Consider the following 26530-nt stretch of genomic DNA (forward strand, 5'->3'; position numbering starts at 1 on the left):
CTCCTGGGAGCAGATGCGGCGGAGGAGAAGGATTGGGAATATGGGATGGCGTTTTTACAGGGGGCAGGGTGGGAGGAGGTGTAATCTAGGTAGCTGTGGGAGTCTGTCTGTTTCCACTACCGAACAACTCAGATGGCCTCCTTCTTCAAAGACCGCAATTTCCCCTCCGACATGGTCGATGACACTCTCCACCGCATCTCCTCCACTTGCCGCACCTCTGTCCTTGAACCCCGCCCGTCCAATTGCCACCAGGACAGAACACCACTGGTCCTCGCCTACCACCCCACCAACCTCCAGATACATCGTATCATCCTCTGTCATTTCCGCCACCTCCAGACAGACCCCACCACCAGGGATATATATTTCCCTCCCCTCCCCTATCAGCGTTCCAAAACCGCGACTCCCTCGTCAGGTCCACACCCCCCACCAACCCAACCTCCACTCCCGGCACATTGGCCTGCAACTGCAAGAAGTGCAAAACTTGCGCCCACACCTCCCCCCTCACTTCCCTCCAAGGCCCCAAGGGATCCTTCTATATCCAATGCAAATTCACCTGCACCTCCACACACATCATTTACTGTATCCGTTGCACCCGATGTGGTCTCCTCTACATTGGAGAGACAGGCCGCCTACTTTGGAACATTTCAGGGAACACCTCTGGGACACCCGGACCAACCAACCCAACCGCCTCGTGACTGAACTTCCCCTCCTACTCCGCCAATGACATGCAGGTCTTTGGCCGCCTCCATCGCCAGACCCTGGCCACACGACGCCTGGAGGAAGAGCACCTCATCTTCCGCCTAGAAATCCTCCAACCACAAGGGATGAATGTAGATTTCTCCAGCTTCCTCATTTCCCCTCCCCCCACCTTATCTCAGTCCCAACCCTCGGATTCAGCACCGCCCTCTTGACCTGCAATCTTCTTCCTGACCTCTCCGCCCCCACCCCCTCTCCAGCCGATCAACCTCACCCTCACCTTTTTCCCCTATCGTATTCCCAGCGCCCCTCCCCCAAATTCCCTCCCCACTACCTTTTATCTCAGCCCGCTTGGCATACCAGACTTATTCCTGAAGAAGATGGAAATGTGTTGCTGGAGAAGCGCAGCAGGTCAGGCAGCATCTAGGGAACAGGAGAATCGACGTTTCGGGCATTAGCCCTTCTTCAGGCTAATGCCCGAAACGTCGATTCTCCTGTTCCCTAGATGCTGCCTGACCTGCTGCGCTTCTCCAGCAACACATTTCCATCTCTGATCTCCAGCATCTGCAGACCTCATTTTCTATTCCTGAAGAAGGGCTTATGCCCGAAACGTTGATTCTCCTGCTCCTCGGATGCTGCCTGGCCTGCTGTGTTTATACAGTGACAGAGCTGTCCGCACCAGTACTGTACCCCAGTGTTATGCAGTGACAGAGCTGTCCCCACCAGTACTGTACCCCAGTGTTATGCAGTGACAGACCTGTCCCCACCAATACTGTACCCCAGTGTTATACAGCGACAGACCTGCCCCCAGCAGTACTGTACCCCAGTGTTATGCAGTGACAGACCTGTCCCCACCAGTACTGTACCCCAGTGTTATACAGCGACAGACCTGCCCCCAGCAGTACTGTACCCCAGTGTTATGCAGTGACAGACCTGTCCCCACAAATACAGTACCCCAGCGTTATACAGCAACAGACCTGTCCCCACCAGTACTGTACCCCAGTGTTATACAGCGACGGACCTGCCCCCAGCAGTACTGTACCCCAGTGTTATGCAGTGACAGATCTGTCCCCACCAGTACTGTACTCCAGTGTTATACAGCAACAGACCTGCCCCCACCAGTACTGTACCCCAGTGTTATGCAGCGACAGACCTGTCCCCACCAGTACTGTACCCCAGTGTTATATAGCGACAGACCTGCCCCCACCAGTACTGTACCCCAGTGTTATACAGTGACAGACCTGTCCCCACCGGTACTGTACCCCAGTGTTATACAGTGACAGACCTGTCCCCACCGGTACTGTACCCCAGTGTTATACAGTGACAGACCTGTCCCCACCAATACTGTACCCCAGTGTTATACAGCAACAGACCTGTCCCCACCAGTACTGTACCCCAGTGTTATGCAGCGACAGACCTGCCCCCACCAGTACTGTACCCCAGTGTTATACAGGGACAGACGTGTCCCCACCAGTACTGTACCCCAGTGTTATACAGTGACAGACCTGCCCCCAGCAGTACTGTACCCCAGTGTTATGCAGTGACAGACCTGTCCCCACCAGTACTGTACCCCAGTGTTATACAGTGATAGACCTGTCCCCAGCAGTACTGTACCCCAGTGTTATACAGTGACAGACCTGTCCCCACCGGTACTGTACCCCAGTGTTATACAGTGACAGACCTTTCCACCATAGCAGTACTGTACCCCAGTGTTATGCAGTGACAGACCTGTCCCCACCAGTACTGTACCCCAGTGTTATACAGTGATAGACCTGTCCCCAGCAGTACTGTACCCCAGTGTTATGCAGTGACAGACCTGTCCCCACCAGTACTGTACCCCAGTGTTATACAGTGACAGACCTGCCCCCAGCAGTACTGTACCCCAGTGTTATGCAGTGACAGACCTGTCCCCACCAGTACTGTACCCCAGTGTTATACAGTGATAGACCTGTCCCCACCAGTACTGTACCCCAGTGTTATACAGTGATAGACCTGTCCCCAGCAGTACTGTACCCCAGTGTTATACAGTGACAGACCTGTCCCCACCGGTACTGTACCCCAGTGTTATACAGTGACAGACCTGCCCCCAGCAGTACTGTACCCCAGTGTTATGCAGTGACAGACCTGTCCCCACCAGTACTGTACCCCAGTGTTATACAGTGATAGACCTGTCCCCACCAGTACTGTACCCCAGTGTTATGCAGTGACAGACCTGTCCCCACCAGTACTGTACCCCAGTGTTATACAGTGATAGACCTGTCCCCAGCAGTATTGCCTTGTCATGCTATGAAGCTCAATATTGTCTCCAGAAACCAATCTGTCCTTGACAGAAGCTGGAACACATATGAACATACAAGTTTGGAGCAGGAGTAGACCATTCAGCCCCTTGAGCTTGCTTCTTCAGAAATGACTGATCTCTTTTGTTAGTTGAGAAACTATCTGCCTGTACCTTAAATGTCTTCATCAGTCCTGCCTTTACAGCCCTCTGTGGAGTATAGTTCTAAATACTCACCACCCTGAGAGTAAAGAATCCTTTTTTCTTTCTGAAGTGGGAGACCTGTTATTTTTAAACACCGTCCCCTAATTCTGGTCATTTGCACATTCTCCCCGTGTCTACGTGTGTTTCCTCCGGGTGCTCTGGTTTCCTCCCACAGTCCAAAGATGTGCAGGCCAGGTAGATTGGCCATGCTAAATTGCTATAGTGTTAGGTCAATTAGTCAGAGGGGAATGGGTCTGGGTGGGTTACTCTTTGGAGGGTCGGTGTTGGACTGGTTGGGCCGAAGGGCCTGTTTCCACACTGTAGGGAATCTAATCTAATCAAAATGATCCTGCAGCATCCACCTTGTTTGGTCATTCACAATCTTATATGTCTTATAAGGTCACCTCGCATTCTTTGAGCCAGTACCTTCCAGCTTGTTTAACATTTCCTCATAACTAGGAGAAAGTGAGGACTGCAGATGCTTGAGATCAGGGTCGAGAGTGTGGTGCTGGAGAAGGAGAATCGACGTTTCGAGCAGAAGCCCTTCATCAGGAATTCCTGAGGAGCAGGATGCTGCCTGACCCGCTGTGCTTTTCCCACACCACACTCGCGACTCATTTCCTCATAACTCCCCTGCCCCGCTATCAATTGAGTGAACCTTTTCTGAACTGCGTCTCACGCCTTTATATTCTTTTCTAAATCAAAACTGTGCACAGCACTCCAGATGTGACCGCACCAATACTTGACACATACGCAGCAAACCATCCTTACTTTTATATTCCATTCCCCTTGCGATAAACATTAACATTCCATTTGACTTCCTGTAATCTCTTGCTCTATCTGCAGAACAAAGTTTTGTGATTCATGTACCAGGGCTCCCAGATCCCTTGGTCCCTCTGAGTTCTGCCACCTCTCCTCATTTAACTGATATGCTGTTCGTCTATTCATTCTGTCAAAGCTCACATTTTCTCAGATTACACTTACATTTGCCAATTTTTTACCTATTCATTTAACTTCTCCATATCTCTTTGCTGACTCTTTATGCCCCCTTCACAGTTTAGTACCTACCTATCACCAGCAAATGTAGCTCCCATAAATTCATTTTCTTCATCCAAGTCATTTAATATGAACAAGGAATAGTTGAAGCTCCTGCAGTGATCCCTGCAGGATTTCACTCATTACAGCTCCTCATGTTGAGATGAGGCGGCTGCAAATATTTGCCAAAAGTAACATCCATGTCACATGTATGAAAATACAAAATGTAGGAAATCATTAGCTCTGTGGAGAACCAGAATGTTTCTGGGCCAGGATCTTTCAGCTGATATAAGATTAACTCTGTTTTTCTCTCCACAGATGACTCCCTCACTTGCATTTTGTGATTTTATTTGAGATTTGTAGATTTTATATTAGTACAGTAGCACCTCAACTTACGAACTTAATCTGTTCCGGGACCCAGTTCGCCAACTGAATCAATTTTTTCCCATTGTTCGGATAGAGTAAGAATGCTTGGACGTAGCAACGAACGCTGTTCACAGCGCACGCGCCAAAGACGAACTGAGTGAGATCACGCGGGGCCTGAGAGCTTTTGCGTTCAACAAGCGCATAGCAAAGCAGAACAATGAAACCACGTGGTCGCACACGGGCTTTTTGCGTTCAAACCTACGTTCGTACCTTGAATTTCGTACGTACGTTGAAGCAAAGTTTTACGTACAATCCTGTTCGTAAACCGATTTGTTTGTGAACAGGGTTGTTCGAATGTTGAGGTGCTACTGTATAACCGTCATGGGCTGTAGTCAGTGTGAGTCAGTGCTTAAGGAATTCTGCAGTCGTTTGAAGATCATGTTCTGTGCTAAGTAAATATTGATCATGGAACAGGTCTGGCCAGTTCTTGTTGGACTGGAGCATTGACACAAAATACTATGAAATCAGACACAAGACTTGCTTAGATTTATTTTAAACATTACCTCACTGAGTGAACTTTAAATCTGCAATGTCTGATAACTACGATGTGAGACTGATGAAGCAGAGTAAGAGCCAGAGAACGCAGTGTGGGACAAGTGGAACAAGAGGGATCAGGTGCTAGAGCAGCCAGTGGAGGAGTAGTGTCTGGCCAGCAGCTAGAACATGCCTTTGCTGCCACATGGAAGAAGCGCTGGGAGGGCAGCTCTGGAAAAACTGGAGAGTTTGCTACATTCTTTGTCAGAAAAGCTGGTGAACACACGAAAAGACAGAAATGTGACCGTTGCTTTTCCTTTTGTCTTGCAGCTCGGGTGGGATTGATGCACATTGGGGTCTTCATCCTCCTGCTTCTCAGTGGAGAGCGCAACTTTGGTGTCCGACTGAACAAGCCGTACTCGGTCCGTGTGCCTATGGACATCCCAGTGTTCACTGGAACCCATGCTGATCTCCTTATCATTGTAAGCTTGCTCAGTGTGATGATAGAGTGGTTATGGTACTGCATTAGTAATCCAGAGAACGTGAGGTTAAATCTTACACAGGTAGTTTGAGAATCTGAATCCTGTTTAAAAAATTTGCAAATGGAAAAGAAGGAACATATTTCATAGAATCCCTACAGTGTGGAAACAAGCCATTTGGCCCTACAAGTCCACACCGATCCTCAGAAGACCATCCCACCCAGACCCATTCCCCTACTACTCTACATTTACCCCTAATTAATGCACCTAACCTACACATCGCTGTGGGCAATTTTAGCATGGCCAATTCACCTAAACTGCACATCTTTGGATTGTGGGAGGGACCTGGAGCACTCCGAGGAAACCCATGCAGACACGGGGAGAATGTGCAAACTCCACACAGACAGTCACCCGAGGCTGAAATTGAACCCGGGTCCCAGGCACTGTGAGGCAGCAGTGCTAACCACTGAGCCACCGTTTCTCTAGCACATTTCACAAGTCTCAGATATCCCAAATTGTTTTCCTGTCAACGGAGTATCTTTGAAATGGAGGTTACTGTTGTAATGCAGCAAAGTAAACAAACTATGCACAGCAACATCTCTCAAATCCCGAATGATCTCTCTTTGTGACATGAGCCAAAATGTAACCGTTGGCCAAGGCACGCCATATCAGAGACAGGTCAGACCAGGAGCAGCTCACCGAAACCTTTGTCTGTGCTAACCATGGAAAGGCCATCCAGCCTAATCCCACTTGCCCATGCTTGCTCCATACTCCTGTAGGTTACAGCATTTCAAGGCCATGTTAGATTATATTTTTAAGCGGGATTGGAATTTCTGCCTCTGCCATCCTTTCAGGCTCCCAGTTTCTCCACAACCCCTCTTTAATCACCCACCAATTACCTTCAATCGCTGTCCCCTCCACTCTTAGAGCAAACTGACCCTTCAGTCCAACGCATCCATGCTGACTTGAAATCCTAAATTAATCTGGTCCCATTTTCCAGCATTTGGCCCATACCCCCAAACCCATCCTATTCATATACCCATCCAGTTGCCTTTTAAGTGCTATAATTGTACCAGCCTCCACCACTTTCCTTGGCAGCTCATTCCATACCTGTACCACCCTCTGTGTGAAAAAGTTACCCCTTAGGTCTCTTTTATGTCGTTCCCCTCTCACCTTAAGCCTATGCCCTCTAGTTTAGGGCTCCCCTACCCTCTGACAAAGACCTGGGCTATTTACCCTATCCTTGCCTGTACCTATTTTTCTTTTACACTTTTGTTAAAGCTTTCCTCAGCCTCGTTTGGACCAAAGCGAGCATCCTGAATCTATCCCATCTTTCCTGGTAACCATCATTCTCCAGCCCTGGCAATAATCTCACAAATGAAAAAAAAAACAAAGGATAATACAGCACAGGAACAGGCCCTTCGGCCCACCAAAATGTCTGCCTAAATTAAAATCTTTTTGTCTCTATGTTGTCTGTAAACTCATGTTTTCTGCATATCCATATTATCTGTGCAGGATCCTGTTAAAGCAGCTATGGTATCTGCCTCCACTAGCTCCTTTGGCAGTGTTTGCCAAGCACTTCTATATACAAGAAAAACCCTTGCCTCTCACATCTCTTTAACCTCATTCCTTTTCTCCTTAAATTTAAGTCCCCTAGTAACTGATTTAGATTAGATTAGATTAGATTAGATTAGATTACTTACAGGGTGGAAACAGGCCCTTCGGCCCAACAAGTCCACACCGACTTGTCGAAGCGCAACCCACCCAGACCCATTCCTCTACATTTACCCCTTCACCTTACACTGCGGGCAGTTTAGCATGGCCAATTCAACTAACCTGCACATTTTTGGACTGTGGGAGGAAACTATTTCCACTCTGGGAAAATCCCGTCTGTACTCACTCTAATATGGTCACATTTACCTTGTAATGCGGTGACCAGAACGGGCTGTAGTAATCTAGCTGTCGGCTAACTGATGTTTTATCTGTTTCTGTTCTTACTCCTCTGCTCTTACTTTCAATGCCTAAACATTTAAAGGAAACTATGTCCCACGATCTGTTACCTTGACCGGTTTGTGGATATTCACTCCAAGGTCCCTCCGTTTCTTCACACATCTGAGCGTTTACCACGGATTCCCTTGTCCTGTTTTCTCTTCATAAGTGGATGCCTTAACACTTCAAAATGAATTTCATTCTGCAATTATTCTGTCTCTTTGACCAATGCATTTATGTCTGTCAACCATCCATCATCTTTCTTCCTCACTATCAATCACATAACCAATTTTCATATCACAATAGACAATAGGTGCAGGAGTAGGCCATTCTGCCCTTCGAGCCTGCATCACCATTCAATCTGATCATGGCTGATCACCTGCAAACTTCTTAAACATCCCTTCTACATTTAACTTAGAACCCTGATGTTCAGGATTACATGAGTAATTTGCCCTTCAGAATGCTATTGAAACAGTCTTTGAGTCACAGAAACACCCATTAACTATTATGTTTTTGCTTCTTGCCATTGAGCCGATTTTGGCTGCAATTTTCCATTTTGGTTTCTTGGAGTTTAATTTTCTGACCAGTTTGCCATGTCAGGTACATTGTGAAAAGTCTCTGGAGATTACACCTGACTACCCTCATTGACTCCCCTTATTACCTCCTTTAAAAAAAGGTTCGGGGGCATAGTCAGAAACAACCTTGCCTTATCAGACTGGCTATCTTTGGTTAATCCATGCCCTTTCTGAATTACCAGTGATTCTGTCCTCTCAATCTTTTTCCCAATAGCTTTCCCACCCCGGAAGTTTGGTTGATCTGTGATTTACTTGGTGTTGTGATTCCCCTCAGAGAACATAACTTATTTTTCAAAAAGAGAATAATTTCACGGATGGAAAGAATTGTGCAACAAGATTTCACACTTTCAGATTTTCGCTCCACCAAACAAACTAAATCAACATCGACTCAATGTAACTTCGGAAATAAGAGTTGAAATAATAGAAAATATATCGTGATCAACTAATTAACACAGTTCATGGTGCACTCTCAGCAGATATGTAGCCTTGTATTTAAAGATGGTCAATGCTCCTGGCTACTAGCCAGTTTGCCTTCTCCCTGTAACACCAGCCAATATCTTCATGGAAGTCCCTTCACCCACTTTCTTAAATATAATCAGTTGACTTTCAGCACCAATATGTACTGACTGAAAAGATTTGTGTATTTGTATTGACATAGATAGAAACAGGCTATTTGGCCCAACCAGTCTGTGCTGGCATTAATACTGCACTCCAGTCTCTTCCATCTTTCTTCCTCTATTCTCTTCTCCCTCTGTGGTTAGCACTGCTGCCTCACAGCGCCAGAGACTCGGGTTCAATTCCCGCCTCAGGCGACTGTCTGTGTGGAGTTTGCACATTCTCCCTGTGTCTGCATGGGTTTCCTCCGGGTGCTCCAGTTTCCTCCCACAGTCCAAAAATGTGCAGGTCAGGTGAATTGGCCATGCTAAATTGCCCATAGTGTTAGGTGAAGGGGTAAATGTTGGGGAATGAGTTGCGCTTTGGCGGGTTCGGTGTGGACTTGTTGGGCCGAAGGGCCTGTTTCCACACTGTAGGGAATCTAATCTAAAAAAAATCCTTGTACGGTTTCCCATTGAGTCTGTCAATATCATTCATTTAACCACTCTCTGTGGTAACAACTTTCACGTTGTCACTGCACTCTGGCTAAAGAAATTTCTTCTCAATTCCCTAAAATTGAAAGCAAGATCCTGTAGATGCTGTAGTATCTACCAGGTTTGGCAGCATCTGTGAACCTCTCCCTGAGGTAAAGTCACACCAGACTCTATATTAACTCTGTTTCTCTCTCCCCGGTTTCTGACAGCCCTGCTGATATCTTCAGGATTCCTTGTTTGATTTCTTGGTCTCTCTCTTATTGTAATTGTCCTTAGATATAGCGTTTCCCACACAGGGAAACATTTTCTCAAACTCACTTTATCATTTTGAAGAATTCAGTTAGGTTTCCGCACAGCCTTTTTTCTTCAAGAGAATAGGGGCCCAACCTGTACGGCCTCCTGAATTAAGAATCTGCCCTCTAGATTCCTTTTGCACTGATTTTATATTTGTTTCCATTAATAAGGTTGACTTGCCCAACTATCATAACATCCCTGCTTACAGCTGTAATTGTTCCTTTAACCAATATTGTAACTCCCTCCATTCTTATTTCTGAAGTATCTGTCTGAAAAACCTGTAATCAGGAAGTCTGAGCTGTCCTTGCAGCCTTCGTTTAAGCTACGTTTCAATGTTGGCTTTAATGTCACACTCCTAATTTCCTGTCTTCCATTTCAGCTTTGCTCCCCTTCCCTCCAAATTTACATGAAGGTTTTCATTGTCCTTCCAAACTAATTCAAGCAACCCCTGCCCTCCAACAGCAACAACAATGGCCCGAGCAAACATCCCCACCACAGTATGGCCCTGGTGACGTGTATCTCCTCCAGTTATACAGCTCCCATTTTCTCAGAATGGGTCCGAATATTGCAATAATATGACGCTGTCTCTCCTGCACAGCCTGTCTGTTTTGTTGTTTCATTGCTCTATATCCATCATCACTAATGCATGGAACCAAGAGCAGTCTGAGGTTGACTGCTTTTGTGGTCCTTATTACTAATTTCTGTACTAGGTCCATGCTATCTCTCTGTCCTAGTCCCCTAGCTACTGGATACCCTCTGCTTTTGCCTATACATTTGTAGGAGCGGGTTTGCTGGCTGGGCATTTATTGTTTGTCCCTAATTGCCCTGGAATAGGTGATGGTGAGCTGCATTCTCATCCAAATCATTGATACAGATAGCAAACAGCATTCTTGGATGTAAATATATCCACAATATTCCGATGGAGGGAGTTCCAGGATTTTGACCCAGTGACACTGAAGAAATGGAGATATATTTCCAAGTCAGGATGGTGAATGACTTTGAGGGGAACTTGCAGGGGATGGTGTTCTTATAACATTCTATAGTAGAGAAGAGGCCCTTCAGCCCATTGAGTCTGCACTGACAAGAAGTTGGTCTAATTCTACACAATTCCCACTTTCCAGTGCTTGGCCCATAACCCAAATGTTGTGACATTTCAAGCGCTCATCTAAGAACTTTTTAAACGTTGTGAGATTACCTACCTTAACTACCTTCCCTGGTGGTGTATACCTACGACCCTCTGGATGAAAAATATTTTCCTCAAATCCCCTCTAAACATCCTGCCTTTTACTTGACTTCAGGTGATCCTTCGAATAAGGGGAACAGTTGCTTCCTATCTATCCTATCCTTGCCCCTCATAATCTTAAATACCTCAATCAGGTCCCCGCTCAGCCTAAAGAAGACAATCTGAGCTTATTCAACCTTTCTTTATTGCTAAAGTGCTCCATCTCAGGCAATCTCCTGGTAAATCTCCTTTTCACCCCTTCAGTGTAATCACATCCTTCCTTCTAGTGCGGAGACCAGAACTGCACACATTACTTCAGCTGGGACCAAACCAAACCCTATATAACATAACCTCCCCACTCTTGTAATCCATGCTACGACTGATGAAGTCAAGTGTCCTGTATGCCTCCTCAAACCCCTGTTAGCCTGTCATGCCACATTCATAAATCCATGAATAAGCACCCCAAGATTCCCCAGTTTTTCTAAGTTTCCTGATGTCCTGTCATTCATTGAGGATTCCCTTTTCTTCTTGTTTCTTCCAAGTGCATCACCTCTCACCTTTCAAGGTTCATTTCCATCTGCCACTGATAGAGACATAGAGTCCGACAGCACGGAGACAGGCCAAAATGTCCTGCACTTGGCCCATATCCTTCTGATCTTTTCCTATCCATGTATTTGTCCAAATGCCTTTTAAATGTTGTTAATGTACCTGCCTCAACCATTTCCGCTGGCAGCTCATTCCATATGTGTACCACCCTCTGTACCCCTCAAGTTCCCTGTTGTTTCCCCTATAACCTTAAACTGATGCCCTGTAGTCCTTGATTCCCCAACCATGGGGAAAAAGACTGAGTGTATTCACCCTATCCATGCCCCTCATGATCTTATACACTTCTATAACATATCCTGTCAGTCTCCTATGCTCTAAAGAAAAAGTCCTAGCATGTCCAACCTCTCCCTATAACTCAGACCGCTAAGTCCTGGCAATATTCTGGTAAATTTCTTCTGCACTCATTTCAGTTTAGTAACATACTTCCTATAGCTAGGCGACCAAAACTCCAAGTGCAGCCTCACCAACGTCCTGTATAACTGCAACATAACTTCCCAACTTCTATCCTCAATACCCTGACTGATGAAGGCCAGTGGTGCCAAAAACCATCTTCACTGCCCTGTCTACCTCTGACTCCACTTTCAGAGAACTGTGCACCTGAACTCCAAGGTCTCTCTGTTCCACTACACTCCTTCAGGCCCCACCATTCACCATGAAACTCCTACCTTGATTTGACTTTCCAAAATGCAAGCCCTCACCCTTATCTATATTAAACACTATTTGCCATTTCTCAGCCCATTTCCCCAGCTGATCAAGGTCCTGCTGCAACTTCTGATAAACTTCCTCACTGTCCATGATACCACCCATTTTAGTGTCATCTGCTAATCATACCTTATACATTCTCATCCAAATCATTGATATAGATAACAAACTGCAGTGGGCCCAGCACCAAGCCTTGAGGCACTCCACTAGTCACAGATCTCCAGTCTGACAGCATCCTTCCACTATTACCCTCTGCTTCCTTCCATCAAGCCAATTGTGTATCCAATTTGCCAGCTCCCCCTGGATTCCATGCAATCTAACCTTCCAGAACAGCCTGCCATCGAGAACCTTATCAAAGGCCTTACTGAAATCCATATCGACTATGTCTACCACCCTGCCCTCGTCAACCTTCCTGGTCACTTCATCGAAGAGGCTCTAATAAATTTGGGAGGCATGATCTCCCACACACAAAGCCATGCTGACTACTCCTGATCAAATCCTGTCTTTCCAAATACATGTATATCTTATCTCTCAGAACCTTCTCAGGTAACTCACCTACTACAGATGTTAAGCTTACCAATCTATGATCTGTCCAGTCTATCTAATAAACCATCTTCCTCATTGTCATCCACCTGGCAAGCCTGTATATGATCTGCAAACTTATCAACCATACCCGCCCTCCTGCCATGTTCTTCTACACTGTTTATATATATCATGAGCAATAAGGGGCCCAGCATTAATTCCTCTGGTTCACGACAGCGTGCTGGGCTCCAGTGACACCATCAGCCTTCCCTTGCCATCCTCTAGCTCAGTCTCAGGAGACAATGTTGGATCAAAATTGTCATCGAAACATTTGGTCACCTCGAAAAGTTCAGTGAAATATGTTAGGGTATGAATTCCCTCTGATGAAGCAATGCTGCCTCCCTGATCAAACCTTGCCTCTTCAGATGGAGATCAGTTCTCTCAGAATGTTTTCCAATAGTTTTCCTAGCATTGATGTGAGATTCAGTCATCTGTAATTCCCTGGTTTGTCACTACCACCCTTGATGTAAAATGGAACTATATGAATTGCCCTGGCAATCTCCCTACCATCTCAGATGGTAGTGGTTTTGGAAGGGGCTAAGTAAGGAGTCTCAGTGAGTTTGTGTTCTGTCTCTGCCCTTATTGTATAGTGCTGCCATGCCCTTCCTTTTGCCTCTCCTGCCCATTGGGTCCACTTGGTGAAATTCCAGTTAATACTGGCAGTGCCACAGACTTTTCCATTATTCAAAAACTTTAAACTTCCGTCTGTCTGTTCGGTGTTGGAAGTGATTCCGTGACATAAACACGAACACTATTTCTCATAATGTTTCCTGGTGTCCTGGCCAACATTACTCCCTCAAACTAAACTCAAAAGCATCAGATTATCTGGTCATTTATCTTATTGGATTTTGTGGGATCTTGCTGTGTGTAAATTGGTGCTGAGTGTTCTACATTCCATCAGTGACTACACTCCCCAGGAGTTGCATGAGCTGCAAATGCTTTTGGATGCCCTGAGAGGCCAATAAAGGTGCTATATCAATGAAATAATTTCCTTTGAAATAATTAAATATATTACATTGAACCAACAGTAACAGGCCATTCAGCCCCGCTGTTCTATACTTATGTACTCTTTGCAGCTGTCTTCTATCCTAATTCTCTTCTGGTCTTATCTGCATTTCCCCCATATAGCAGAAAGTTAATGTAGCAGAAAGTTAGTTCAGAAAGGAAGGAAAAGATTGACGTTCATAAGAGTGATGAGGTCAGAGTTGGAAAGGGTGGGGTTTGAGTGGGCTCAGTGAGTGCAGGAGAATAACAGCGAATCGTTTCTGATGATCAGCGGAACACTGGGAGAAGGGGAGGAGCAGAGAGACGTGATGTGGAATCAGAGGAGCTTGAGAATTTGCAGGTTCCCGACTTCCACGGTGAAGATTTTACCTTTAAGGGGGGGTTTCATGTCACGGGCAATGATGATGTAAGAGGGAATGGGCAGGGGCAGTTTCTATCAGAGTCCGCTTGACTGATCTTTCCTTTGTGACAGGTGTTTCACAAGATTATTACCAGTGGGCACCAGCGACTCCAGCCACTGTTCGACTGTTTGCTTACGATCGTTGTCAACGGTATGTCTGCATAAAGCTCCTTGCATTCCAGTTTGCTGGTTGGGTCACCCAATGTAATGTGAGCTGAAAATGTGTTGCTGGAAAAGCGCAGCAGGTCAGGCAGCATCCAAGGAACAGGAGAATCGACGTTTCGGACATAAGCCCTTAAACGTCGATTCTCCTGTTCCCTGGATGCTACCTGACCTGCTGCGCTTTTCCAGCAACACATTTTCAGCTCTGATCTCCAGCATCTGCAGTCCTCACTTTCTCCTCAATGTAATGTGAGCCCTACTTACAGATATTTGCTATCTAACCAGCTGGGGCTCAGTGGGCAGCACTCCAGGTTCTGAGTTCAATTCCCACTCCAGAGGCACTCCTAGCACAGGACTGAGAGAGTGCTGCACCATCAGAGGTTGGGAGAAACATTAAACAGTCTGCCCTCCCATGTGAACATGGAAGAGCCTGTTTGGGAGAAGGGTAGGGCGTTATACTCAGTGTCTTGACCCATATTTACCTCAAGCAGGACCAAAATAAATGATTATCAGTCACTATCAGATAAATGCTTCTGGGATTCTGATGTCACCTATTTGGCTGCTGGCTTTTTCCAGCATTGCAACAATGATTATACTTTGAAAGTACCTTGTCATTTGCAATGTGCTTTCAGACCACAGTGGGCATGAGAAGTGCGATGTAAATGCAAACTCTTTCTCCTCCCATCAGGATATATTCTTCTAACCTGATGAACTTTATTCCCTCCTTTATGATTTGTTGTCTTATTGATCGAAGACTTTATCTGGAGAGAAATCAAACCTATCGAAGTAGGCTTTAGGGGCAGGAGTATTCCATTTAGCCTCCTGAGTTTGCTCTACCATTCAATAAGAGCCTAGGGGATCTTAAAGTAAGCTCAAATCCACCTCCGCTGAATAACCTTCTATCCCATTGGTTTACAAGAATATATCCACTTCTGCCTTAAAACTATACAAAGACTCTGCTTTCTTTGCCTTTTCGGGGAGCCTTTCCAACAACTCTCAAACCTCTTGAGGGGTGTTTTTTTTTTACTTCAGCTCTTATTTTTAAATAGTGACCCCAGGTTCCTCTATACAAACAAGCATCCCTTCCACATCCATTGTCAAGACCATTCAGAATCCTATATGTTTCAATAAAATCCCCCCTTAATCCTATAAACACCAGTGAACACAGGCTCAGCTTATCCTAGCTTCCTCAGAGGCGAAGGTACCCATTCCCAGCATTAATCCAGTAGACCTGCTCTGAACTGCTTCCAGTTCTTTAAGGAGACAAATGCTGTGCACAGTACTCCCAGATGTTGTGTCACCAGTGCTCTGCAAAATGGAAGCATAATCTCTCTATTTTTGGTTTTAATTCCTTGTACAATAAATGATAATATTCTATTGGCTTTCCTAATTACTTGCTTTACCTGCATACTAGCCTTTTGTGATCCATGTAGTAGGATTCCCAGATCCTTCTGCAGGACTGATTAGGGATAGTCAACATGGCTTTGTGCATGGGAAATCATGTTTCAATAACTTGATTGAATTTTTTGGAGAAGTAACAAAGAGGATTAATGCAGGAGGAGTGGTACATGTGATCTATATAGACTTCATTAAGGCACTCGGCAAGGTTCCTCATGGGAGACTGATTAGCAAGCTTAGATCTCACGGAATACAGGGAGAGCTAGCCATTTGGATACAGAACTGGCTCAAAGGTAGAAGACAGAGGGTGGTGGTGGAGGTTTACTTTTCAGACTGGGGGCCTTGACCAGCGATGTGCCACAAGGATCAGTGCTGGGTCCATTGTGTTTTGTCATTTATATAATTGATTTGGATGTGAGCACAGGAAATATGGACCAGATGGGCCAGTAGGCTGAGAAGTGGCAGATGGAGTTTAATTCAGATAAATGCGAGGTGCTGCATTTTGGGAAAGCAAATCTTAGCAGGACTTATACACTTAATGGTAAGGTCCTAGGGAGTGTTGCTGAACAAAGAGACTCTGGAGTGCAGGTTCATAGCTCCTTGAAAGTGGAGTCGCAGGTAGATAGGATAGTGAAGGCGGCGTTTGGTATGCTTTCCTTTATTGGTCAGAGTATTGAGTACAGGAGTTGGGAGGTCATGTTGCGGCTGTACAGGACATTGGTTGGAATATTATGTGCAATTCTGGTCTCTCGCCTATAGGGAGGATGTTGTGAAACTTGAAAGTGTTCAGAAACGATTTACAAGGATGTTGCCAGGGTTGGAGGTTTTGAGCTACAGGGAGAGGCTGAATAGGTTAGGGCTGTTTTCTCTGGAGCATTGGAGGCTGAGGGGTGACATCATAGAGGTTTACAAATTCATGAGGAGCATGGATAGGATAAATAGACAAAGCTTTTTCCCTGGAGTCGGGGAGTCCATAACTAGAGGGCATAGGTTTAGGGTGAGAGGGGAAAGATATAAAGAGACCTAAGGGGCAACCTTTTCACGCAGAGGGTGGTACGTGTATGGAATGAGCTGCCAGAGGATGTGGTGGAGGCTGGTACAATTGCAACATTTAAGAGGCATTTGAATGGGTATATGAATAGGAAGGGTTTGGAGGGTTATGGGCCGGGTGCTGGCAGGTGGGACTAGATTGGGTCAGCATGGACAAGTTTGGACTGAAGGGTCTGTTGTAGCTTGGCAGTCTCTCAGTGTTTAGATAATATACTTTTTTTTTATTCTTTATGACCAAAATGTTCCTAATGTATTCTGTAGTTAGAAGGGCAATTCACTGGCAGCGCGGTGTCTTGGAAACTGGGACACGAGGGTCAGTGCTGCCTGAGCATTGTCCTCTGCGCTGAAGTGAATTGATAGAACGGGGAAGACACATTTCCAGCACACACCTCTGTGTTTCAGCTCAGCTCATAAATTGAAGGGTGGATTTTATGAATCAGTGAAGTTGGAATGTCATACAGATTCACAGACTGCCCACTAGGTGGTGCTGAGTGAACATGGTGTAGCTTGTGGAGTCACATTCAGCTGGAAATGAGGATGTGCTGGAAAATCCTTAATTCCCAACATAAAGTGAACAGTGAAACCAGCATAAAGCCTGCACGTGCTCCACAATACTGCTATTCTCAGTCAGCATCAATTCAAAGAAGTAATTTAATGACCAGTAATCAGTATCACTACATTGACTCTTCTGAATGTATCTATTCCCAACCAATACTTTCTCACAGTATAGTTCACATGACGTCGCAATTTACCTGTGCTCACTCTGTTGAAATGAAGACTTATTGTTGCCCTTCCTAGTGTCACTCAGAATTCCCACAAACTGCAGTCTTCTGCCCCTGATGGCTTTCAAACCTGAGATCACAGCCCATGCCACTCACCCGGCCTCCCCCTTATTCCTGCCCTTTGTTGTGAATCATTTATACCCTGCACTGTGTGAGTTGAATGTGGTTGGGGACTGGGGAAGTCTGGGTGGAGTTGGGCCACTTAGCCCAAACTGGGTGGAGTTGGTTTGAATGTTTTCTGCAACAACCCCCTCACCACCTCCAGAATAAACCCATTTCCCTGCCTGTCCAATGTCATTGTGCAAGCCTAAACACAGGGTGACAGCAGGCTGATCCACATCAGGAGCTTCACACCCACCTTGGCCAGCTCTCCTCAGCTTCCATCGAGGCTGGTGTCCATGTGGGTGTGGCATTGACTCAATGAAAGCTGTGTTTTGGTCTTGTCCTTCACTATCGAGGGGAATTGAGGCCTCTTGCAGCTCCTCGGTGACTGCCCTTTCTGAGTTAAGGTTGGATATTGAACCTGGACTTTGTGGATGGTGCATTTATCTGCGGATCATTGCACTTTGTCCATCGCCACGGAGACCGCTCCTGTTTTGTTTGTTCTGTTTGAGAGGGCGAAAGTAATTACCAGGATTAAAATAAATGACATCTGCAACTGCAGGACTAAATTCCTAAAGTTAACTTGATTGCTGATAATCTTTGCTTTGGCCTGTTTTGTTTGGTGGGATTATGAGGAGGCATGTATGGTGAGGCAGGGGACTGTTGGGTTGGGTCAGTCCGCACTCTGTGATTATGTAAGTTGGGTGATAGTGAGTTCGCCTGACCTGCTGCGCTTTTCCAGCAACACATTTTCAGCTCTGATAGTGAGTTTGCACCCAGTTTGACATTGTCTGCTCTGCCCTTCTCTTCACTGTTGTGGAGGGAAATGGCTTGTTCACTATTGCTTATTTTAAACGATTATTCCATGACACGGTTGACCCTGTACCTTCTCGATCACCCACCCAATTCAGCAAAGGACCTTCTCACTGAATTGCTTACATTTCATGTCCACTGCTGAGTGTCCAATTTAATAATTTTGTTTTCCATTAATCTATTGTCGAACCTCTATGAAGGGTGATAGCAGTAACCAAGGGGATGAGTGAGGCTGCACAATAAGTGGCAGTGGTGTCAAACTCGAGCGGATAAAACCCCTGTATCCTGTGGAGGGATGGCAGCCCACCCTGGAGGGGGGTGGGGCTGCACCATCAGTGTGAATGGTGGGGGGGGTTAAGACTGCACCAACAGAGATCAACTTTACAACAAAATGAACTCTCTAATATTTGTCAGATGTTTTGCAGCATTTTACATCCGGGAAGCTGCTTCCAATCACTTGAGAATATCATCAGCTTTCTTTCTGCTGTCAGATAGAGATGGCAGTGACACCATAAAATGTAGGAGCAGAATTTAGGCCAATTAGCCCATCAAATCTGCTCCAGCGTTAAGTAATAGCTGAGGTATTCCTCAACTCCATTCTCCTGCCTTCTGTAATCCTTTATCCCCTTCCTGATCAAGAACCTATCTATTGACCACCCCCTGGCTGAGGAAATTCTTCCTCCTGTCAGTTTGAAAGGGTCACTTCTTCACTCTGAGGCTGTGTTCTCAGATCAGTGTCTCCATACCCACTCTATCCAGGCCTCTCCATATTCTGTAAGATTTAGTGAGACCCCCTTCATCCTTCTAAACTCCATTGAGCACAAGCCCAGACCTCAACTCATTCCCCATATGGCAAGCCCCTTCCACCCCGGGATTACTCTTGTAAACCTCCTGTGGACTACCTCCAACACAAGCACATCCTTCCTGAGATACTGGGTCCCGAATTGCTCACAATATTCCAAATTCGGTCTGATCACGTAGTATACAACCTCAGCATCGCTGCTCTTTTATTCTTGAAATGGATGCTACCATTGTACTGACTTGCTAACTACCAGCTGAATCTGCAGGAATCCTGAACTAGGAATTTCAAATCCCCTTGTGCTTCAGATTCTGAACCTTTTCCCCATTTTAGAAAACAGTCCGTGCCTCTATTTGTCCAACCAAGGTGGATAATCTCTCGCATTCCCACATTGTATTCCATCTGCCCACTCTCCTAGCCTGTCCAAGTCCTTCTGCAGCCTCCCTGCTTCCTCAACACCACCTCCTCCAACTATCTGTGTGTCATCTACTGTTCACAGGATGCTCTCCCTTGGAATATATATGGCTTTAGACCAACAACAAATAACGTTGGCACTTAACTGCCCTCTGAACTGCTGTCTGAATTAGCTTCACGAGTCACACAGTTATATCAAACGGCTGTTAGTGGCTGGCTTGGAATGAGTTGCATCAATTCACTCAGCATTTTCTGTTTGTAATTGTAGTCTCTCCCTATCTGAAGAGCTTGTCAATGGTTGCTGCAAACAAGTTACTGCATCTACTAGAAGCCTTCTCAACAACATGGTTCCTGTTCACAGCATCTCAGAACCATCATCTAGTCTTCTTCCTCCTTGAGGTCTTCAATAATATCATCCAGTACCAGTTTGATGGTAAGGATCACCTGGGCATTGACTCCTACTATGTACAAGTTGTAAGTTAATCTCGTGGTGATGGAATCTCCATTAATTTATGGCAGGTTAAAGATACACCGGAGTAATGGGAGAGATATTGTCAGGTTTGAGTTGAAGTGTATTCTTGGCCCAGTACAAAGGGAGCTTTACTCTGTACCTATCTCTGGAATGTATATATCATGGGAGTGTTTGATGGGGGCAGTATGGGGGGAATATTACTCTGTATCTAACCATGTGCAGTTCCTGATTTGTGGGTGTTTGGGTACAATGTTCAGAGAACTTTACTTCCAGTTTAAAAGTGTAATGGAGTTTTGCTCTGGATCTAACCCCGTGCTGATCACTTGTTCTCTTTCCAGGGAATTCAAACTTGGTGTATGCCATCATTCGGAAACGCAATGTGTTCCACCAATTGGCCAATCTCCCGACAGACCCTGCTGCCATCCAGAAAGCCCTGCAGAAGAAGAAGAAATCAACTGAGCCGATCTCACGGACCAATTCACAGGAAGGAGTGTCCATGGAAGGATCCCGGCCTGCTGCTCCAGCAGAGCCTGGCACGTTGAAAACCAGTCTCATTGCAACTCCAGGTACAGTCTGATCGCTGTCCCGGGTGCGGTCCCTGATCGCTGTCCCAGGTGCGGTCCCTGATCTCTGTCCCGGGTGCGGTCCCTGATCGCTGTCCCAGGTGCGGTCCCTGATCTCTGTCCCAGGTGCGGTCCCTGATCTCTGTCCCAGGTGCGGTCCCTGATCGCTGTCCCGGGTGCGGTCCCTGATCTCTGTCCCAGGTGCGGTCCCTGATCGCTGTCCCGGGTGCGGTCCCTGATCGCTGTCCCGGGTGCGGTCCCTGATCGCTGTCCCGGGTGCGGTCCCTGATCGCTGTCCCGGGTGCGGTCCCTGATCGCTGTCCCGGGTGCGGTCCCTGATCGCTGTCCCGGGTGCGGTCCCTGATCGCTGTCCCAGGTGCGGTCCCTGATCTCTGTCCCAGGTGCGGTCCCTGATCGCTGTCCCGGGTGCGGTCCCTGATCGCTGTCCCGGGTGCGGTCCCTGATCGCTGTCCCGGGTGCGGTCCCTGATCGCTGTCCCGGGTGCGGTCCCTGATCGCTGTCCCGGGTGCGGTCCCTGATCGCTGTCCCGGGTGCGGTCCCTGATCGCTGTCCCGGGTGCGGTCCCTGATCGCTGTCCCGGGTGCGGTCCCTGATCGCTGTCCCGGGTGCGGTCCCTGATCGCTGTCCCGGGTGCGGTCCCTGATCGCTGTCCCGGGTGCGGTCTGATCGCTGTCCCGAGTGCGGTCCCTGATCGCTGTCCCGGGTGCGGTCCCTGATCGCTGTCCCGGGTACAGTCTGATCGCTGTCCCAGGTGCGGTCCCTGATCGCTGTCCCAGGTGCGGTCTCTGATCACTGTCCCAGGTGCGGTCCCTGATCACTGTCCCAGGTACAGTCTGATCGCTGTCCCGGGTGCGGTCCCTGATCGCTGTCCCGGGTGCGGTCCCTGACCCTGCCCCGGGTGCGGTCCCCTCTCTCCGGCCGGTCAGTGTTTAACCCCATGTCTCCTGATGGTCAGTGTCCTTTTCTCCTGGGGTTGATGTTTTAGCGATAACTGAACCTGCCTCTTGTCTCTATCTGTGCAGGAATAGATAAGCTGACGGAGAAATCGCAGGTGTCAGAAGATGGAACACTGAGCCGTGTGGATCAAAGCCAGGCTCAGCCTGCCAGCCCGGCTGAGAACTGTCCAGCACCGTTAGCCAGTGACACTGAGGCTTCAAGTGCGGTAAGTGAGTCACATCAACAGCCAACAACGTCCTTCTCCATCTCTGTTGGAGGAGCTGAATTCCATTGAAACCTGTGTGCCTTGTGATAGAGGCCTCTTTATCATCTTGATGAACAGGATTATTCAGTTTGAGAGTCAGGAGAATTGTGCTGGACACTGGAAGGAATTGGACCTGCTTTAATTGATTAATTAATAGTCAGAACGTGAGTGTAAGTGGCAGAGGCAGCATTTCTCCATCCATGCCAACCTTCCCTGGTACCATGATGGTGGGCCTCCTCCTTTAGCTCACACAGTGATTTCAGAGGGTACATCCAGTATATCAGGGAGACGGTGGCATTGTGGTAATCTCACTAGACTGGTCATCCAGAGGCCTTGGCTAATGCTACAGGGACATGTGTTCAAATGCAAACACAGCAGCTGATGGAATTGAAATCCATCAGCTAAATTTGGAATATAATGCTCATCTTGGTAACGGTGACAGGTTTTACAAAACCTATCTCGTTCAGTAATGCCCCTTTAGGAAGGGAAACCTGCTATTTAATGGTCTGGCCTAGATAACCCTAGACCACTGCAATGTGACCATTAGCTGCTGTCTGAAATGGCTGAACAAGCCACTCAGCTCAAGGGCCATTACGAATGGACAGCAAAGTGACAGTGGCACCCACATCCCATGAAAGATTTTTTAAAAATAAAGTGACCTGCAGGTTTAGCAGCTTTAGTAATTTTCTTCCTTTAGCCTTTGGATTTCACTCATGAGATCCCAGGGAACAACTTGAGATTATGAAGAATTTTTCACTTTTTTTTCATGAGGTTCTGCTTCCTGCAATATTACCATTTTCCTCTTAATAGATGACTATATTGTTTTAGGTTCTGCTAAAACTTAGTGTCCCTGATGCAGTAATAGTGTTTATACCTCATCTAAACATCAACTTAAAAAACAGTCCTTTAAGGTGTGAAACATGGTGGAGAAAAGGAATTAAGTCTCTGAAATCATCCTCTGAATCAGTTGTTCCAGAAAAGGGATGGGGAAAGAGAGAGAGATTGAAAATGGTCAGAGTGTTGGAAAGGTCTGTTTGTCTTGCATTCTATAATGTATGTTGTGGAGAGATCCAATTATAAAATAATCTGTTCTCCTTCTACTGCTAGGTGGATGCTCTTGCTGCCACTACCTGCAGAACTGTCTGGGTAAGATGTGATTATGTCTCCATAGATTAGTTTCTCCACACCATTCCCTCCATAGGATTTTAGTTTGCTGATGTTGTACTTACTCCCCTCATTCAGTGGCTAAAGTGCAGGTAGATATTGAGTGTGGTGGTTACACCACTGGATCAAGCATTCCGAGGCCTGGATTTCTGCTCCATAGTCTGACTTGAAACTCCAGACTCCTCCACGGGGGATTTAACTTCAATTAATATGTTTTTTTCATTCTTGTATGAGATGTAGATATCACTGGTATTTGTCACTTTTTTTATGGCATTTATTATCCATATTTAAGTGTCCTTGAACTGTGCTATTTTGGAGGGCTGTTAATAGTCCACATTACTGTGGGTTTGAAGTCATATATAGGCCAGACCAAGTAAGGCTGGCAGATTTCCTTCCCTGAAGGCCAAATGGGTTTTTACAGCAGTAAAACAACAGTAGGTCTGTGTTTTCCATTATGCTAATTTTTAATTTCAGATCCTATTGAATTCAGATGTCACCATCTGCCATGATGGGTTTTGAGTCCAAGTCCCGAGAACCCTATGAAACCCCTCTGGTCACAGATCTCCAGTCTGAAAAACAACCCTCCACCACCACCCTCTGCCTCTTGCCATCAAGTCAAGTTAGCATCGGATTGGCAAGCTCTCCCTGAATCCCATGAGATCTAACAGCTAATGAAGAGCTGTATCAGTCTGCCTTATGTGTTGTGTAGCTGGTAGACACTGATTAAAGAAAAAATGAAGTGGAATTGGGAACAGCTGTGATTCCTGCCGATATTGAATAGCCTGTGGGCTTATGACAAGTGGCCTCTTGGCTAGGCATGGGTTTACCAGCTTGGATCCTGGGTTGGAGCTGCAGGAGGGCCCCTAAGGGATTTCTTGAATGGTAAGAGTCTGTTTGCGGGACAGAATGGTCTGGTCAGAACTCTCTCTCACTCTTCAAATACTCTCAATCTATTCGGTGGGAACTCTGAGCTATGAAATACAGTCCCTCATTATCTCTGCATCATATTTTACAGCGACACCAATGTTTTATCTTGTATATTCCCATTACACAGCTTGAATCTAGACAGCTAGTGCATGCTTTTTAACCCCGAGTATCACTCCCTCTCTTCTTTCTGATCTACTGCTGTGTTGGAGGGGAAAGAGATGAGGGATAAATGAAAGAGCTTGTATTTACATCGCACCCTTCCCACCTTAAGGGCACCCCAAAGCACTTTACAACCAGTGAATTATGTTTGACCTGTGGTCACTGTTGAAATGTTGGAATGTGATAGCCAGTTTGTTCACAGCAAGCTGCCACAAGTTCTCGATCTGATAATGATCAGATAATCTGATTTGGTGATGTGATTGAGGCATCATTATTGACCAGGACATCGCTGTTAACCTCCCTGCTTGGTTCTGAAGTAGTGCAGTGAAACCATTTACGGTATATTGACCAGAAAGTAAGAAGGTTTAATGTTTCTTCTAAAAGACAGCGCCTCTGGTAAGGCAGCAGTTCCTCAGTACTGTACTATGTTAGTCTGGATTCTGCATTTGGCCACAACAACGTTCCAGCTGACGTGCTGAGGATCTGTGTTGCACAATCAGCTGTTCCTTTAGACAAGTTGTTTTAGTGAAATCTACCCAGCAATGTGGAAATTTGCCCAGGTACGTCCTGCCTACTAAAAGCAGGACAAATTCCCTCTGGACACTTACAGTCCCATCGGTCTAATTTCAATGATTACCATAGTAATGGAAGTGGTTATCGATAATGTCATGAGCAACACCTACTTAACACTGCCCTGCTCACTGACACTATATTTGTAAAGAGATGAATTCCAGAAGTGTGGTGAGAATGGCTGCCTTTAACATCAAGGTTATGATTGCTCTAGTGTAGGACCAAAACCCTCAGTGAAACTCGAGTCAATGGAATGTTATGGGAAATTCTACACCGGTTGGAGTCCTCTCCAAAGAAAGAATGGATGTGGTTAATGGAGGTTAGTTATCTTCAGCTTCAGGACTTTAGAGCATCATAGAATCCCCACAGTGTGGAAACAGGCCATTTGGCCCAACAAGTTCCTCCAAAGAGTAACTCCCTTAGACTCATTCCCCTACCTTATTACTCTACGTTTACCCCAGACTAATGCATCTAACCTACACATCCCTGAACACTATGGACAATTTAGCATGGCCAACTCACCTAAACTGCACATCTTTGGATTGTGGGAGGAAACCGGAGCACCTGGAGGAAACCCAAGCAGACACGGGGAGAATGTGCAAACTCCACACAGACAGTCACCTGAGGCCAGAATTGAACCTGAGTCCCTAGAGCTGTGAGGCAGTAGAGCTGACTACTGAGCCCTACTCTGCAGGAGTTCCTCAAGTAGTGACCTAGACCCATCCATCTTTAGTAGCTTCATCAATGTCCTTCTCTCCATTAGAAGGGCAGAGGTGGAGATGTTTGTTGACAATTGTGCAACGTACAGCACCATTTGTGATTGCTCAGATACTGAAACAATCTGCACACACAAAACAGATCATGGACAAATTGAAGCTTGCTCTGATAAATAGAGAATACTCTTGCCACGCAAGTGCGAGGCAATGACCATCTCTAACATGTGAAAATCTATCCATAACTTCTTGACATTCAATGACACTACCATCATTGAATTCCCCGTTAACAACATTCTGCGGGTTACCATTGACTAGAAACTGCCCTGGAACAGCCATGTAAGCAATGTGGCTATAAGAGCAGGTCAGAGGTTAGGAATACTACAGCAGGTAGCTGACCTCATGACTCCCCAATGCTTGTCCACCATTTATAAGGCTCAGGTCAGAAGTGTGATAGAATATTACCAACTTGCCTGGATGTCTGCAGATCTAAGCTTGATACCATCAAGAGAAAAGCAGCCCACTTGATTGGCACCACCTCCACCATCTGAAACATTCATTCCCTCCTGTATTGCCACACAGTTCCTCAGGAGAGTGTCCCAGGTCCAACCTCCTACAGCTGCTTCATCAGTGATCTTTCCTCCATAAAATTTAGGAGCTCCCTACCTAAGGACATTGTGGACCTACCTACAGTGCATGGACAAAAGCAGTTCAGCAAGACAGCTCAAGGGATTTAGAGATGGCAATAAATGGTGACCTCGTCAATAATGTCCACATCCAGTGATAAGGAAAAGTCTGAGTATTCACTCCTTAATATTGAGTCTTTAACACGTGCTCGTGCCAATGCTCAGTGCTGTGAATGTTGCCACAGCTTCCATTTCATGCAGAGAAACAAACACACCCTATGCCAGTTACATGCACAAATGGTGACAGGCCTGTAAATATTTTCTTTTTCTCTTGACTGTGTGACAGGTCCAGGTGAAAGTTACCTGCTTTTTTGTGTGACTTTCTTCTACGTTTCTGACCCACAGTGAGGGCCAAACCAGTGGGACAAGTCTCTGACTTGCAGCTTTAACTGTCTGTGTGCTGTGAGTGAGGATGACTTACATCCCAACTACTGGACCTATGTTAGCAAAGGGTCTTTGTGCTTCCTTACAACTCAATCTAA

General features: G+C 46.2%; 1 protein-coding gene across 6 annotated transcripts in view; it reads left to right on the top strand.

The window, feature by feature from the left end:
* Window positions 1-26530, top strand: part of LOC122561967 (protein HID1) — a 129065-nt gene that overhangs the window by 75955 nt on the left and 26580 nt on the right. For 3 of the 6 annotated variants that reach the window (XM_088000407.1, XM_088000406.1, XM_088000404.1), the window contains 6 exons: window positions 5441-5592; window positions 14125-14203; window positions 19841-20005; window positions 20383-20610; window positions 21651-21790; window positions 22937-22975. In XM_088000407.1, the coding sequence (XP_087856533.1) occupies window positions 5441-5592; window positions 14125-14203; window positions 19841-20005; window positions 20383-20610; window positions 21651-21790; window positions 22937-22975 (803 nt within the window). Of the gene's footprint in view, window positions 1-5440; window positions 5593-14124; window positions 14204-19840; window positions 20006-20382; window positions 20611-21650; window positions 21791-22936; window positions 22976-23467; window positions 23631-26530 lie in introns of those variants that run through there. The other 3 variants (XM_088000408.1, XM_088000405.1, XM_088000409.1) reach the window with 2 other exon arrangements.

This window comes from Chiloscyllium plagiosum, unplaced genomic scaffold (genome assembly GCF_037043375.1).
Source record: "Chiloscyllium plagiosum isolate Xiang-an unplaced genomic scaffold, Cpla_swu_hap1 HiC_scaffold_25, whole genome shotgun sequence".
Taxonomy (NCBI): Eukaryota; Metazoa; Chordata; class Chondrichthyes; order Orectolobiformes; family Hemiscylliidae; genus Chiloscyllium; species Chiloscyllium plagiosum.